This window comes from Cornus florida, unplaced genomic scaffold (assembly GCF_030987335.1).
Source record: "Cornus florida cultivar Cherokee Brave unplaced genomic scaffold, ASM3098733v1 CherokeeBrave_3.0.0_Hap2_Chr05, whole genome shotgun sequence".
NCBI lineage: Eukaryota > Viridiplantae > Streptophyta > Magnoliopsida > Cornales > Cornaceae > Cornus > Cornus florida.
In genome coordinates this window covers 112023023-112037343 of record NW_026775575.1, presented here as the reverse complement: position 1 = coordinate 112037343, position 14321 = coordinate 112023023, and the positions used below count along the sequence as shown (strand labels likewise).

The window sequence follows — 14321 nt, the reverse complement described above, 5'->3', positions numbered from 1 at the left end:
TTAACTGTGGTCCTGAAAAGATGGCACTGAATAAAAGTTCATTAGACAACAAAGGGGATAATAATAGTGCAAGTGTAAATGGGATATGAAATGAAGTAAGGAGAGAGGAAAAAGGTGGTCCTGAAAAATTTGGGCAACATTCTCTCACTGAAGTCACTGGGATGCACCTGATAAATGAAGTCAGTCACAAACAGATATATCAATATAAAATCCAGACATCCAAAAATATCATGTATAATATAGAAAATAAAAACAATATATATAGTACATAACAGTAATAGGGCCGACAGACTGGCCTCAAAAATATAATATAACAGTATCAAAATAGCAGTCTAATATCACAGCTATGTATAAAAATGAAAGAAAAATAGAGAGATCAGGTAGAGGATGTATGGCAGGTGGGGCGTGATCCCCGGATATCTCTGGATATACCCTACAGCGCATCTAGAACGTCTGAGCAGAGAGATGCCACATCTGTGCTGAGGGAGACGACGTCTACTCTGAGAGAGACAACATCTACCCGGAGAGAGACTACCCCACCCTCCAATGTCTGGAAACGCTCTCAAAGGCCAGGTGTCTGAGCTAAAGCCTTATGTATGACTGGATCATGAAACTACTGTATGTCCTGAGTCTGCTCCCGAGAATGAACTGGCAACCCTGCCGAAGAGTGATGGGGAAGCTCCTCTGTTGACGGGTCTCGCTCTAAATCAATATCTATATGCACATCAACAACCACTGGTGGGTCTGCTGGATGGGGTAACCATCAATAATGGTCCGCAGCTCTGATAAGTTACCCGGGGCCGGACGGAGATACTGGTAGAATAACCGAACAAGCCGCGGATAAACGGGATAAGTGATTGGGGCAGATATAGCTAAAAGATTCCTCCGATCAAGATCATCGTAAGATGGCCGAGTCAGTAGATACAATACCCCTAATTTTAAAAGGACAGTCCTGGCATTTTATTTAATTATTTAAGTGCATTTTTCCTAAATTATTTGTTTAATTGTTTATTTATTTATTTTTCATTGAATTGTGTGTTTTATTTATTTGTTTTTATTTATTTTATTTAACTGGCATTTTGTTTAATTTGTGACTGGTTTAATTATGTGCTTATGTGGCTATTTAAATAAATTGTTTTTTTTAAATTAACTATTGTCCGTGTTTTGGTTGCTATGTATAATAGATGTAGGGTTTTGTTTTAGTTTTTTAATTAATCATATGAGGGATTTAGCCGACTTAGGGTTGGTTTTGTATTAGAATTAGGGTTGTGCTGAAGCCTATAAATACAGTATTATACGTTGGTTTAGGGTTACAAACAAAACCCTATTCACTACGGTAAGACAGAGAGAACTTTGAGAGATTTCCAGAGAGGTTCAAGGATAACTGGACGGAGTGCTTCTAGGTTAAACCAAGAGCACCGGAGGTGTAGAACAGGAGTTTCGGATATGGACGAAAACTTCAGAGACTGTGGTTTAGAGTTTCAAAACTGAAAATCAATGCAAGTCTCTGTTCTATTCATTCCCTTTAATTCGTGTTCTGTGCATGCCTAGTTAGACTCCAGGGATTAATCAAGCATTAAAACAAATTAAATTTGAAGTTAATATTAATCTTGTAATCATGTTTGAATCAACTTTTAAATCGTTGCATAAATCTGTTTTTGTGTTGAAAGTTGTTCTCGCTTAAGAATCTGTTTGCATTGGTTTTAATCTTGCTTAACCTTGATGTATTTGGGATTGGATGCATACTTATAAATTAATTCTAGGACATCAATTGAACCTTTAAATAAGTTATAAAAACTGTACGGTGACTTTGAACTTCGCCAGAGGCGAAGAAGACGAACATGTTAGGGTATACGGCTCTCAAATGAGGAGAGCCGGCTCACCTAAAAGAGGGAGACGGCTCTAGGGCTTGGAGAGCCGGCTCTACATGAAGTGAAGGAGGCTCCACCAAGGGGAGAGCTGGCTCCTTTATTTTAGGAGGCAGCTCTACCTTATTTTCTTGGTTTTTCCGTGTTCTGGGTTTGGTTTGGACAGTAGAGGTTGGTTCTAAGTGTTTCTAGATGCTGTGAATGAAGAATAGACCCATTATAGACTTGTAAAAACTCTTAAAAAGCATGATAATGCTAATATGTTGAAGCATGAAAAATTAGAAGGTTAAACAATAAACCTGTATGTGGAAAGTTGGATAACCAATTGAAACTGCTTACTGTTTTTCTAAAGCAATTTGGTTTCTTCGCATGATTTAATATTGATAATCATGTCTTAGTTGTGTTATAAACATATAGTTATTTATCTGGAAAAATAAGTATGCTTAGATGGAATTAATTGATGTTTAATTCTACTGTTTGTTTGCATCAATTATGGTACTGTTTGGAGGAATTAAATGTGTAGTCTTATTTCATTTATATAAAAGACTGGAATAGGATTTCTAAATCTTATATTGGATGCATAATTTGTCATACACATGTTAAACTATATTTATGCTAATTCTGGAGTATGGTTGAAAAGTATCTATTACTATTTTGTCAACTTTGTTAACTGGAGGATTGTATGTACCAGTATGGGACGATGACATACTAGGTATGGACTAGTTCAAACACTAAGTCCTACCTAATTTGGATTAAGGTACGGATTAACCATATAGGTTAAGTCCATCACCTATGTGATACCCCCTAATTTTGGAACACGGATTGATCAAGTCCGCGCACAAAATCAAGGGATATCAAAACAATTTAAGTATTTAACAAGCACAGAATACAAAGATGAATAATAAAGAATAAATAAACCGCTGAAGAAAACTAATAAATAAATATTACTTAATGATTCTCCAACAATTACAATTCGGAAATCCCATAACTCAAGGACCCCTTAAACATTATCCAATAATCCAATACTATTTAAAAGTACACAAGATGAATAGACGAATGACAGTCTCCCAGCTGCGGATCCTCAACCTCGAGACTGGAACCTCTAATAACCTGAAAAATAAATCGTGGGTTAAACCCTACGAGCAAGTTCACTCTACCAGGCCTCTGAAAACCAATAAGCAGATCATCTCTGATCAAAACCAAACCTAATAAAGTTTTAACTTTAATAAAGCACGATATACATGTCTATATATAATTATATATACTATACTAATCACATCCATTAATAGGTTTATTAAATTTCCATACCTATTAAATAATTATTAAAATAATATTCATACCTAGACCAATCTACCATTTCATTTTATAAAAACTCCTTTGACCTTAATCCCATCCTAGTCAGTTGTTTAATCATTTAAACAACAAATTATAATAAAAGAAATACTCTATTTAATCCCAACCCGATAATGATTTTAATTGTTTAAATCACATATCCAAAATCCAAGTTTTGACAAATCATCCACGTCTTCCCCAATATTATTTTATTAATGTAAAATAATACACTAACCAGTAAGTACTAAACTATTCTCATTTAAGAATATCTAACCCTAATCCAATCCATACATACAACAACTATAGATGATATTTTAATCATCTAACACATAACAACGTAATTATGCTTCGGCAAATCAACCATGCCATTGTAAATATTTTTATTTATATATTGGCAATTCAACCATGCCTCCATAAGTTTATTTATTTATACATTGGCAATTCAACCATGCCTCCGTGTATGTATATTTATACATTGGCAATTCAACCATGCCTCCACAGGTATATTTATTCATACATTTAATTAGCAATTCATCCATACTTTCCATATATGTATTCTATTCATACAAATATTTAGGTAATATATTTAATCATTTGACAATTCATCTATGCCCACACTTTAACCATGAATTAACTTTAAAATTAACAATACGCTAAATCATACATAGCCATCACATGCATATTATACGCATATTATTAATTTAACAACCAGCCTATTAAGATATGCCAAATAAGAATGATAATATTAATCATCTTAATGATTTATATATATATATACCTACACATATGTTATTTAATGTATATATGTGTTTAACACCTTCTTTAATAATCCTTGATTATTTAAAATCAATATACATACATACATACATATATATATATATTCATCCTTCCATACAACTCATAGACAAATTAAACTATATATACACATATATAAATAATTATATATATATATATATATATATATATATATATATATATATATACACTTCCTTCCATAACAAATTATTAATTTATTATATTTACACAAATTAGTGCAACTAAATATGTCAGAAATAGTTTCCTTTAAATACTCCATATTGGTTTAAATAGTTTTCCGACACTTTCTCACTAAAACATAAATATCTCCTAGTAGGATGGGAATCTGATAATGAAATTGGTACCATTGGAAAGAAGACGAAAAATCCTTAAATTTGAGCTCAAGAATGACCCAATTTCGATTTAAAATGACTAAGTTATGACCGTTTTAATTTCTAGTGTCGAATTAGGCCAACATAGTTTCCCACGCGCGCCCACGTGCTTACTATGCACTTGCACGCGCTGGATTCAAGCCTCCTTGTGTGCTGGTATTGGCTAAGCTCTTTCAGCTACCGTGAGCTCACCACACTGAATCCATCACTTCCTTTATGCCGCATCCAATGGTCATAAATGAGTGCGCAAATGAACACGCTCACACTAGATTATTTTCTATTAACTATAATAGATCTAAGGTCCAAATCAGCGAGTGCACCATCTTCTCATGGTCTGCAATACACCAAATAATCCCATAGTTGACCAGACCACTTCTATGGTCCAGATACACATGCGCACCAAAGTTTTATGCGCCGCGATGCACCATATCAATTCACATAAGTTTAATTAATCAAATGGCCCTAATTGGCGTATACACCCTATTATCCTACACCGCGCCGCACTGGATCAATTCTTTATTGTGCCGCCGCTCCACATGCGCCAGTTACCTAGTGTATATATATATATATATATATATATATATATATATATCCTAACAAATAATAGGAAAATAAATCCTAATAAATTCCTAAAAATATCAGAAAAATTTCAGAAAATTACAGAACAATTCTAGAAAATAAAGAAACCATAATTAACTCTCTTGGGTCACAAATCCACCTATAGATTGATTTTAAAATATACATAACACCTATATATATCAATTAAAATCCAATAATCTAAAAATCAAATATAATAGTTTATACTTTTTAATTATTCCGATCTAACCATAATTTTTAAACAAATAAATTTAATTAAAGCCTTGATACTCAAGGTGAAATCCTTATGAGTTCTAAGAGGAAAGTTAGAGAAAACTCGCCTGAAGGTTTCGAAACGAAACCGACGCTTTAAGCTTTAATTATCTCTTCCAATTCCGACGTCCTCCTTTTCAGATCCGACCTCCTCCTTGTTAGCCCTTCTTCTTCCTCTCTCTCTGTCTGTTTTATTTTTCTAACGTGTAAAACCTTTAACCCTAAAGCCTTATGTGTATTTTTATACACCTTAAATTCCAAATCCTATTCCAACTAGTATTATGAATTAAAATAATAATCTTTAAATAATTTATATCTATAAACATATATATATATAAATATATATTCCTTCCATAATTAACTCATTAGTTAATTAAATCATATATACTTATAAATATCAATAAATATATATCTATATATATATCTTTCCATAACAATTATTAATTAATTATATTTATATATAATTATATATATATATATATATAAATATAATTGATACAAAAGTGATCATTTAAATAATTAAATAACCACGGACCTTCATTAATTAACCCAATAAGGTTTCATACAAGCTCAAGACCACATCTTTTGGTCCAACTTTCCTTAAGCCCAATCCAATTAATTTAAATAAATAAGATAATTAATTAAATACCGAAATTAAAATAACTAATTACATGAAGCACATAAACAAACAAGAATTTACAACTAAGTCATATAATACCAATAAAATCAACACACCAATAATTCAATCAATAATCAACCACACAAACAATCAATCATCATACATAATCACGAAATATAACTTAATTAAAATAAGATAATTAATCTAGCACTCAATAAAATAAAATAAATCATTGAAAAATAAAATAAAATAATTAATCCTAATTAATAAATCTTTTAAAATTATCGGGGTATTACAACCTACTTGTGTCATGTCAACAAAATAGTTGAATGACTTAATGTGGTTTCAGGACGGATGATTATACATATATCAGACCACTATACAGATGGATGGTATTTTGTATTAGGAGGAGTACGGACTTTATATATTTATTATATGGTGCCATGGTATGAGCTTGAGTCTCAGAACCATGGTTATGGCGCGTATATCACCTAGGATGGATAATTAGACATAGGTGTTGTTCCCTGGTAGGTCTAGGTACACATGACCACATTATGTGCAATTTGCATGGTATCTCTACTCAGGCTGAGACAGACCTATTGGACTAGCGAGTGTCCTATAGTGTGTACTATATATACATATGGACTACTCTAGATATTGTTGGGCTATCTAGGATGTATCTGAGTATCGGATTACTGTATAGATTGTAGTAGAATAGGACTTGCATGTGGGACTGACCTACTCTCTTATTTTTCAGGTGTTCGTCAATTCCAGGGTTAGAGCTTGGACGTGCAGTGCAGATACAGACATTCATTCCTCCGACTACGTAGGAATCCTTTCTATGTTAGCTTTAGATTCTATTTCTGATGTTTTAGTTTCTATTGGGATTTTTAATAAGGGGTCCACTGGATGGATTCCCGAGTTGTTAAACTTATGGGGTTTTAGAGTATCGGATTTTAATAATTATATTTTGAGGATTTTAAATTAGCATTCCTTCAGTTTATTATTTTTACTTCTTATTTCACTTTGTATTCTGTGTTCGGTTACATATTGATTGTTTGATATTCCCTCAGGTTTGGGCCTGGTCCTGATCAACCCGTGTCTCGGATCCGAGGGATATCACAGTAGATACCGGGAGAAGAAAGAAATATCGAACACCGACTCATGCGCCACCTAAAGGTGTGAGTATTTCCTGTCAGGTCTCTCGGAGACCAGGTCTGGCTGTACTGGTGATGGTGAAGGAGATGATACATGCTCAGCCTCAGCTGAAGAATATGATGCGGTAGCCGAAAACTGTAGTCTAGAGTCAGCGAATGGGGACTGAGTTATATCTGCCTCTGACTGGTCCTGTATCTACTCTGGCTCTGGCTCAGGAATGGGGTCCTGGACATAAGATGGGCCTGTCTGGTCGTTTAATCTCCGCCTGACTCTGCGATGATAATGTCCACGGGCAATAGTCTTGACCCTAGCCATGGCCTGCAAAATAAAAGGAAAACTTGCAAAACAAGTCAGTAGCTGAATAAAGAAATAAGACATAACATATAGAAACATGCATGTCAAATAAGATAGACAAAACAGAATAAAGGACATGAATCTATGCAAGTGATGAGAAATAAATGACATTAAGTGACTTATGCTTAGACAATATAAGTATGGAATGCATCCAATGTGGAAAACATAGGCATTGGGCATGTATGAGATAGCATGGAATCACAAAAGATAGTGTGTGAAGTGTATATGCAAATCTGTGAAGTTCGATCGATCACAAAAATGTGAGATCGATGAAGTTAGATTGATCTGGAATTGATTTGGATTGAGTGAGATCGATGCATTTTCGATCGATCTGAGAAATATCGAGATCGATCAAATTTTGCAACTGATGCAAACTGTCACAGATCTGTGACTTTGATGACACAGGGGCACCCAAACAAGTTTGTGGGACCCACAACAACAACAATAACAACACATGAATAAACAAGTATCTTGGCCCACAATCTTCAAAATCGAAATCAAAATTAAAATTTATACAAAAATATATACACATATATACATATATATACACGCATGCTCAAAGCTTCAAATATGGAAAGAGATTAGACAAATATTATTAGTTTAAAATTTGTTATAATATATACAAATTATCTATTTATCTACTTATTATGAGTTTTTTAATAAAATGAAATCTAATTAGACAAATATTATTAGTATAAAAAATTATTTATTGATTGATATAAAAAGAGGTTTTAAAAGATTTTTTTAAAACTCTAACAAAAATTATCTATTTATATATTTATTATAAATTTTTTAATAAAAAGAAATCTAATTAGACAAGAATTATTAATATAAAAATTATTTATTAATTGATGTTAAAAGAGTTTCTATTAAACTCTAACACAAATTACCTATTTATTTATTTATTATGAGTTTTTTTAATAAAAGAAAATCTAATTAGACAATAATTATTAATATAAAAAATATTTTTTAATTGATATAAAAAATAAAATAATTTTTCTAAAACTCTACCACAAATTACCTTTTATTATGAGTTTTTTTTTAATAAAAGGTACCAATTTCAGTATTAAAATATATATTTTTTTATTAAATAATATAAAATATAAATATTTCAGTATTAATCAAAAAACCTAAAAAAAATTATTACTTTACAAAACTTAAACTCTACCACCAATTTCAAAATATTTCAGTATTTATTTATTAATATAAAAATATATTTATTAATTAATATAAAAAGAGTTACAAAAATTTATAATTTTTTGTAAGGTTTATTGTTGCAGGCCTCAATTCAACAATAAAAAAAAAATATTTATGAAAACAAAAATTTTATAAGTTACAAAACATTCATCACGTGTATCGCAATATAAAAAGAGAACTCTATCACATATAACATGTATTTCTCTATTTATTTTGAATATTTTTATAGAAAATAAAATAATTTGTATAATACTCTACCCCAAATTATCTATTTTATCAACTTCAAAATATTTCAGTATTTATTTATTAGTATAAAAAATATATTTATTAATTAATAGAAAAAGAGTTACAATTTTTTGTAAGGTTTATTATTACAAGCTTCAAATCAACAATTAAAATATATATATATATTGAAAACAAAAATTCTATAAATTATAAAGCTTTCACCACGTGCATCGCACGTGCCTATTCCTAGTGTGTGTGTGTGTATATATATATATATATATATATATATATATATAAAGAAGAAGAACAATGAAAGGTCTTTGGCCCAAACCAATCCAAAAAGACTTGGACAGCATAGAAGCCTAAAAAAAAAAAACACAAACTAAGGCCCAAACCCAAAATCAAGCAAAGCAAAAAGCCAAAAATAACGGCAATGTAGCCGTTAGTGCTGGTCAAGCAATACATGTGTTGTGACTGTTTCACTTTGGCTGTTATGTATCTGGATAAAAATAAAAATAAAAAATTCAGTCGCAGTTTTCTAGTAAATTTTATCACGATCAATGATTAATTTTATTACTATAATGATGCAATTTCACATGTTTAAATTTTGCTACTATTTATTTGTAAGTGAAATTTCACCATCTGGCAGTGAAATTCAGAAGTGATAGTGCTAAAAATCAAAGAGAACCGCAGAAAATGTAAGAAGGAATTTTTATCTTGCATATCTACCCCTCCATGAAGATGAGAACAACTGTATTGCATTAAATATGTGTGTAATGTAATGGCAATTGTTTTTTTAAGGTGGTAGGGTCATCTGTTTTGTCTCTTATGTTTTGTAGATGGACTTGGTCAAATATAGGTCCCCTTATTACTTTCTTTGTTTTGAATGTGGCATACTCTCCCATCTCAAACTTACTGGGGGCGATTTTTTTTATTATTTGTATTACTGTCTATATATTTTATTAAAATTTAAAAAATTCTCACACTAAAGTAATCGTCTCTCTTTCGTCGAGTAATTAGGTTCTTATGATTATAATTTTGTTTTTTGAAAATTTCGGGACCATATAATAATTTCTTTGCTGCACAATTTTGGTTACATATAAGTACCATGAATATTAACCACGAACATCTTGATAAAAGGAAAAAAGAAAAAACATCTTGGATTGAGCTTTATTATTTTGGACAAAGAAAAATGATTCCCACACCTATGGATCACAATCAGCTCATGGTTTCTGTTAAAACTTCCATTGGTGGGAATAGCATGGTTCTTGTACAAATATAGCATCAATAATTTACTTCTGGCATTCTCATTTAATACTAATAGCCTGAATTCAGTTGAGAAAATATGACATAACAGTTGTTTGCAATCAAAAATAAAAAATAAAAATAAAAAAAGTAAAATGATTACATCATCAGTTAACAGTTCTCCAAGATAGAATTAATGTTCTTAAAGAAATTGTAAGTGACAAATATTTTATTAAAATTTTGGAATTATTAATAAATTTTTTTGCTAATATTGATACTAACCAGATTTCACTTACTTGTGTGCAACAGTTGCGGCTCTTGAAACGATATAAAGGAAACTGCAGATAAATTACTGGAACATTAACCAAGCATTTTGCAGTGGGGGTAATGCTAAGACTGGGACTGTTGATGATCAAAATTTTAGCAATGTTGCTTGCAATTGCAGCTACAAAAACAATACAGTCTGCCACGTCACAAACATGTACGGCCGTGTTTTACTGTCCTTTACTTTTCCCCTGTAATATACATACATATATGCAAGGCATGCAAATAAGGATTAAGAAAGCGATACTAATTTAAATACATGGGGTATGATATCGACTTTATCTTGTATAGACTACTACCAATACTCTTTTGGCTGCATAAATCTAATATTTTTTTTATCACTTTTCAACCTTTTATGTATCTCGTCCATTGGGATAAGTTGGGTCTGAGGTTGGGATCCACCACATTTAACGGTTGAGCACTATGCTTAATTTGAATCAAAAGCAGAGGAGTATTTAGATCAATCTTACATTCCAATCCCAGGAATTGATCTGTGTCGGAAATGAGAAGTTCCAATGGTTTTGGTTAATCCGGTCTGAAACTTTAATTACTCTGTTACATAAAAGAGATCTGTTTTCTAAGCCAAGCAGTATGATAAACACAAACATAAATCAATGGAATATTGTCAGGTTTTGAGCTAGTGTCCTTCATGCTTCCATTATTAGTTTTTTCGCGGTTTGTTTAGAGTGTAGTCAGACTGAAATATATTATGTTTTTGTCACAGTGTCCTGCTATATCATAGGTCTAGGACACGACCTAAACCATCAACTGGATGGTGGATTTTTTGAATTCTTAAATGATGCGTTTGTCTCTGGAAATTGATGCGTTTTATTCAAAATTATGTGAAGTTGCCCGGCGTAAGTTTAAGACCTGCCAGGTCTGTTACTATGATCTGTGATAATAATTAACTCTTGTCTACCTATAGATATATTATATTACACTTGCCAAAAAGAAAGAACGAAAATATCTTATGTTACAATTTTGATTGCATATACAGACTATTCCCTGTATATCAATTGTGGAGGAAGCAATCCAACAAAATTTGAGGGGACGGAATATGAAACAGACTCAGAGGGTTTTCATGGACAATACTATCTACGCCAGTTACAAAGCAAATAATTCATTCTCTTACGTTATAAAGTACTATGGCCCCTACTTCACTTGAGTACTATGGCCTTGCTTGCGTAAAGGCAGTTATAAAGTGCGTCTCCACTTTGCTGAAATAATGTTTTCGGATGACCAGACTTATAGTAGCCTTGGGAAACGGATTTTTGATGTATCAATCCAAGTGAGTGAGAACCAGTTTTATTAATGTTAGTTGAAAAGCTTCTTGTGCTGATCTGCACAAACAGCGTTGCTCTTGTGCAATCCATGACTTTGTTAATTTTTTGACTATTTCATATAAACAGCAATTGCTTTCAGGACTCTCTCTTTTCTTTGCTGCTATTTTTTTTTTTTGGTCTCTAAAATAGAAGTTTTAACTTTTGTCTAGCTTGTGTTAATTTCACTTCTTCTGCAGGGGAATCTAATTTGGAAGGATTTTAAAATAGAAGTTATTTAACTTCTTTTTTTTTTTTTTTATCGGAGGAGGATTTGGACTAGTTTACAAGATTATTGCTAACGCAAGTTATTAAATTTTCATAACTATCTTGCAACATTAAGGTCATGTGTTGTTTTAAGCTTCCATGCCTAGAGGCAGGGTGGCAACGACAAGGAATTTAAATTTTTTCCACATATCATGTTTTTTATATTTAATTATTAGAAATTCTTTTTGCTTGATTTTAGGGTGTCTTGTCAGATGGTGTAGTAATCGCTGTTAAGCAGCTTTCCTCCAAATCTAAGCAAGGAGATCGCGAATTTGTCAATGAGATAGGCATGATATCTTCCCTACAACACCCAAACCTTGTGAGGCTTTATGGCTGTTGCATTGAAGGAAACCAGTTGTTGGTAATTTATGAAGACTTGGAGAACAATTGTCTTGGCCGTGCACTTTTTGGTAGTTACTTCCCTATCATGTCTTTACACCATTGTATATACGGCATAAGAGTGACTATTATGATATAACATGCTCTCTTTCTTATTTCTAGGTCGCGTGGAACACCAGATAAACCTGGATTGGCCAACAAGAAAGAAGATATGTTTAGGAATAGCAAGGGGCTTAGCTTATCTTCATGAGGAATCAAGGTTGAAAATTGTTCATACAGACATTAAGGCTACCAATGTGCTGCTTGATAAGGATCTAAATGCCAAGATATCTGACTTTGGCTTGGCCAAGCTTGATGAAGAAGAGAACACCCACATCAGCACGAGAATTGCTGGAACAATGTAAGTTTTTCTCTCTCACTTCTCCACCTTCTATATTTGTATGAATAATGCTATCAAGAGAACTCTCTCGTGACAAGAGTCACGAGTTCTCCATATTTAACTATTGTTTTGATAGCATTACTCTATTCTTATTTGCATCTAATCTTTGAGTATAATGGTAATAACTTGGTGTTAGAACACAAATAAATTGTTGTTGGAAGAAGATATAGATAAATAATCATAGTTTGTAAATGGAACCTAGTTAACAATTAGTTAACCATCACCTATCTGTATCTCCTTTCCCAAAGAGGCATCAGATCCTATGTAAACCCTATAACGGATCGCTATTGTCATATTGTACTGGTATTTATTATTTTGATGGGTTGTAACACTGATATTTCGATAATTCTTTGCTTTCCTCTTTCGATAGGATGAGAATTTCTCTTACTAAAAGATACTTCATATGTGAGACCGGCAGTGGCGTTGTAGTTGACTGTATTGTCTGCCTTTGTATCTTTAATGGGTAGTAACTGCTCCTGCTTTCAATATGCTATTTCCAAATTAGAGACCCTTTTTTCGGGTACCCACTAAAAGGGTTATCAAGAATAGTTGAAGAGATCATAGTGGATTGTTATATATAACTAGAATTTCTCTATTTACTTGTAATGGATTACAAATTATACCTTATTAATTGCACAATTGTTTAAGCTCTTCATTTATTTTTTCATTTTTGAAGAGGATACATGGCTCCTGAATATGCAACCAGAGGTTATTTGACAGACAAATCAGATGTTCACAGTTTTGGAGTAGTTCTAATGGAGACTGTCAGTGGGAAAAGCATTACAAATTACAGGCCAGAGGAGGAGTTTGTTCACCTTCTTGATTGGGTAAAAGTTTTCCATTTTGAGTTTTATCCTCTTTAATTAGATGGTATTTTGTTCACACCTCTACAACTTGCACTTGTTTACATGACTTCAAATGCACTCTGAAAAGTCCTGAAATAACTATACTTTTTCATGTTTTTAAGTTACTCATTTGGAAAGTGTGCATCGGACTAAAAAAAAAAGTTGCATTTTGTCTGGGTGTGGAATTGCAGGCTTGTATTCTGCAAGAGCAGGGAAACCTTCTAGAACTTGTGGATCCGAGAATTGGTTCAAACTACTCAAAAGAAGAGGCAATGAGGATGTTAAACTTGTCCCTTTTATGCACCAACGCAACTGCCGCCTTTAGACCATCCATGTCTTGTGTGGTGAGTATGATCGAGGGCAATAGCCCAGTCCAAGCGCCAATAGTCAAGCCTAGTTCAGAGAACGAGGATTCCAAGTTTGAAGCCATTGAGGAGCTACCACAGGACAGCCAGACAGGCGTCTCCACAGTCTCTCAGACACAGGTGGAGCCAAAAAATTTAATTTGGACTGTATAATTTAAATTAAAAAAAAAATTATAAACCAATTGTAATATAATACAGTAGTGTTTTTAATACTATTATTAGTATATATACCTTGAGAAAATCCAAAAATGAGAAAAATGCAACCTAAATGAATAGACCAAACACATATATGAGAAAGAAAAATATATAGAAGTAGAAACAAGAAGCTATGAGAAAGAAAAATATATAGAAGTAGAAACAACAAAAATATATAGAAGTAGAAACAAGAA

At 32.3% G+C, this 14321-nt stretch overlaps 1 protein-coding gene across 1 annotated transcript; it reads left to right on the top strand.

The window, feature by feature from the left end:
• Nucleotides 1–11549: 11549 nt before the first annotated feature.
• Nucleotides 11550–14085, top strand: LOC132309985 (probable LRR receptor-like serine/threonine-protein kinase At1g53440). Its single transcript, XM_059808227.1, has 5 exons — nt 11550–11646; nt 11878–12354; nt 12446–12683; nt 13399–13549; nt 13759–14085. Exons 2-5 carry the CDS (start codon nt 12234–12236, stop codon nt 14083–14085), a joined length of 837 nt encoding a protein of 278 aa, XP_059664210.1. The 5' UTR covers nt 11550–11646; nt 11878–12233.
• Nucleotides 14086–14321: the final 236 nt, after the last annotated feature.

Coding starts and splice junctions, on each gene's coding strand:
- LOC132309985 (XM_059808227.1), top strand. CDS start 12,234: ATGATATCTTCCCTACAACACCCAAACCTTGTGAGGCTTTATGGCTGT. Junction 12,355..12,445: donor TCTTGGCCGTGCACTTTTTG/GTAGTTACTTCC, acceptor TCTTATTTCTAG/GTCGCGTGGAACACCAGATA. Junction 12,684..13,398: donor ACGAGAATTGCTGGAACAAT/GTAAGTTTTTCT, acceptor TCATTTTTGAAG/AGGATACATGGCTCCTGAAT.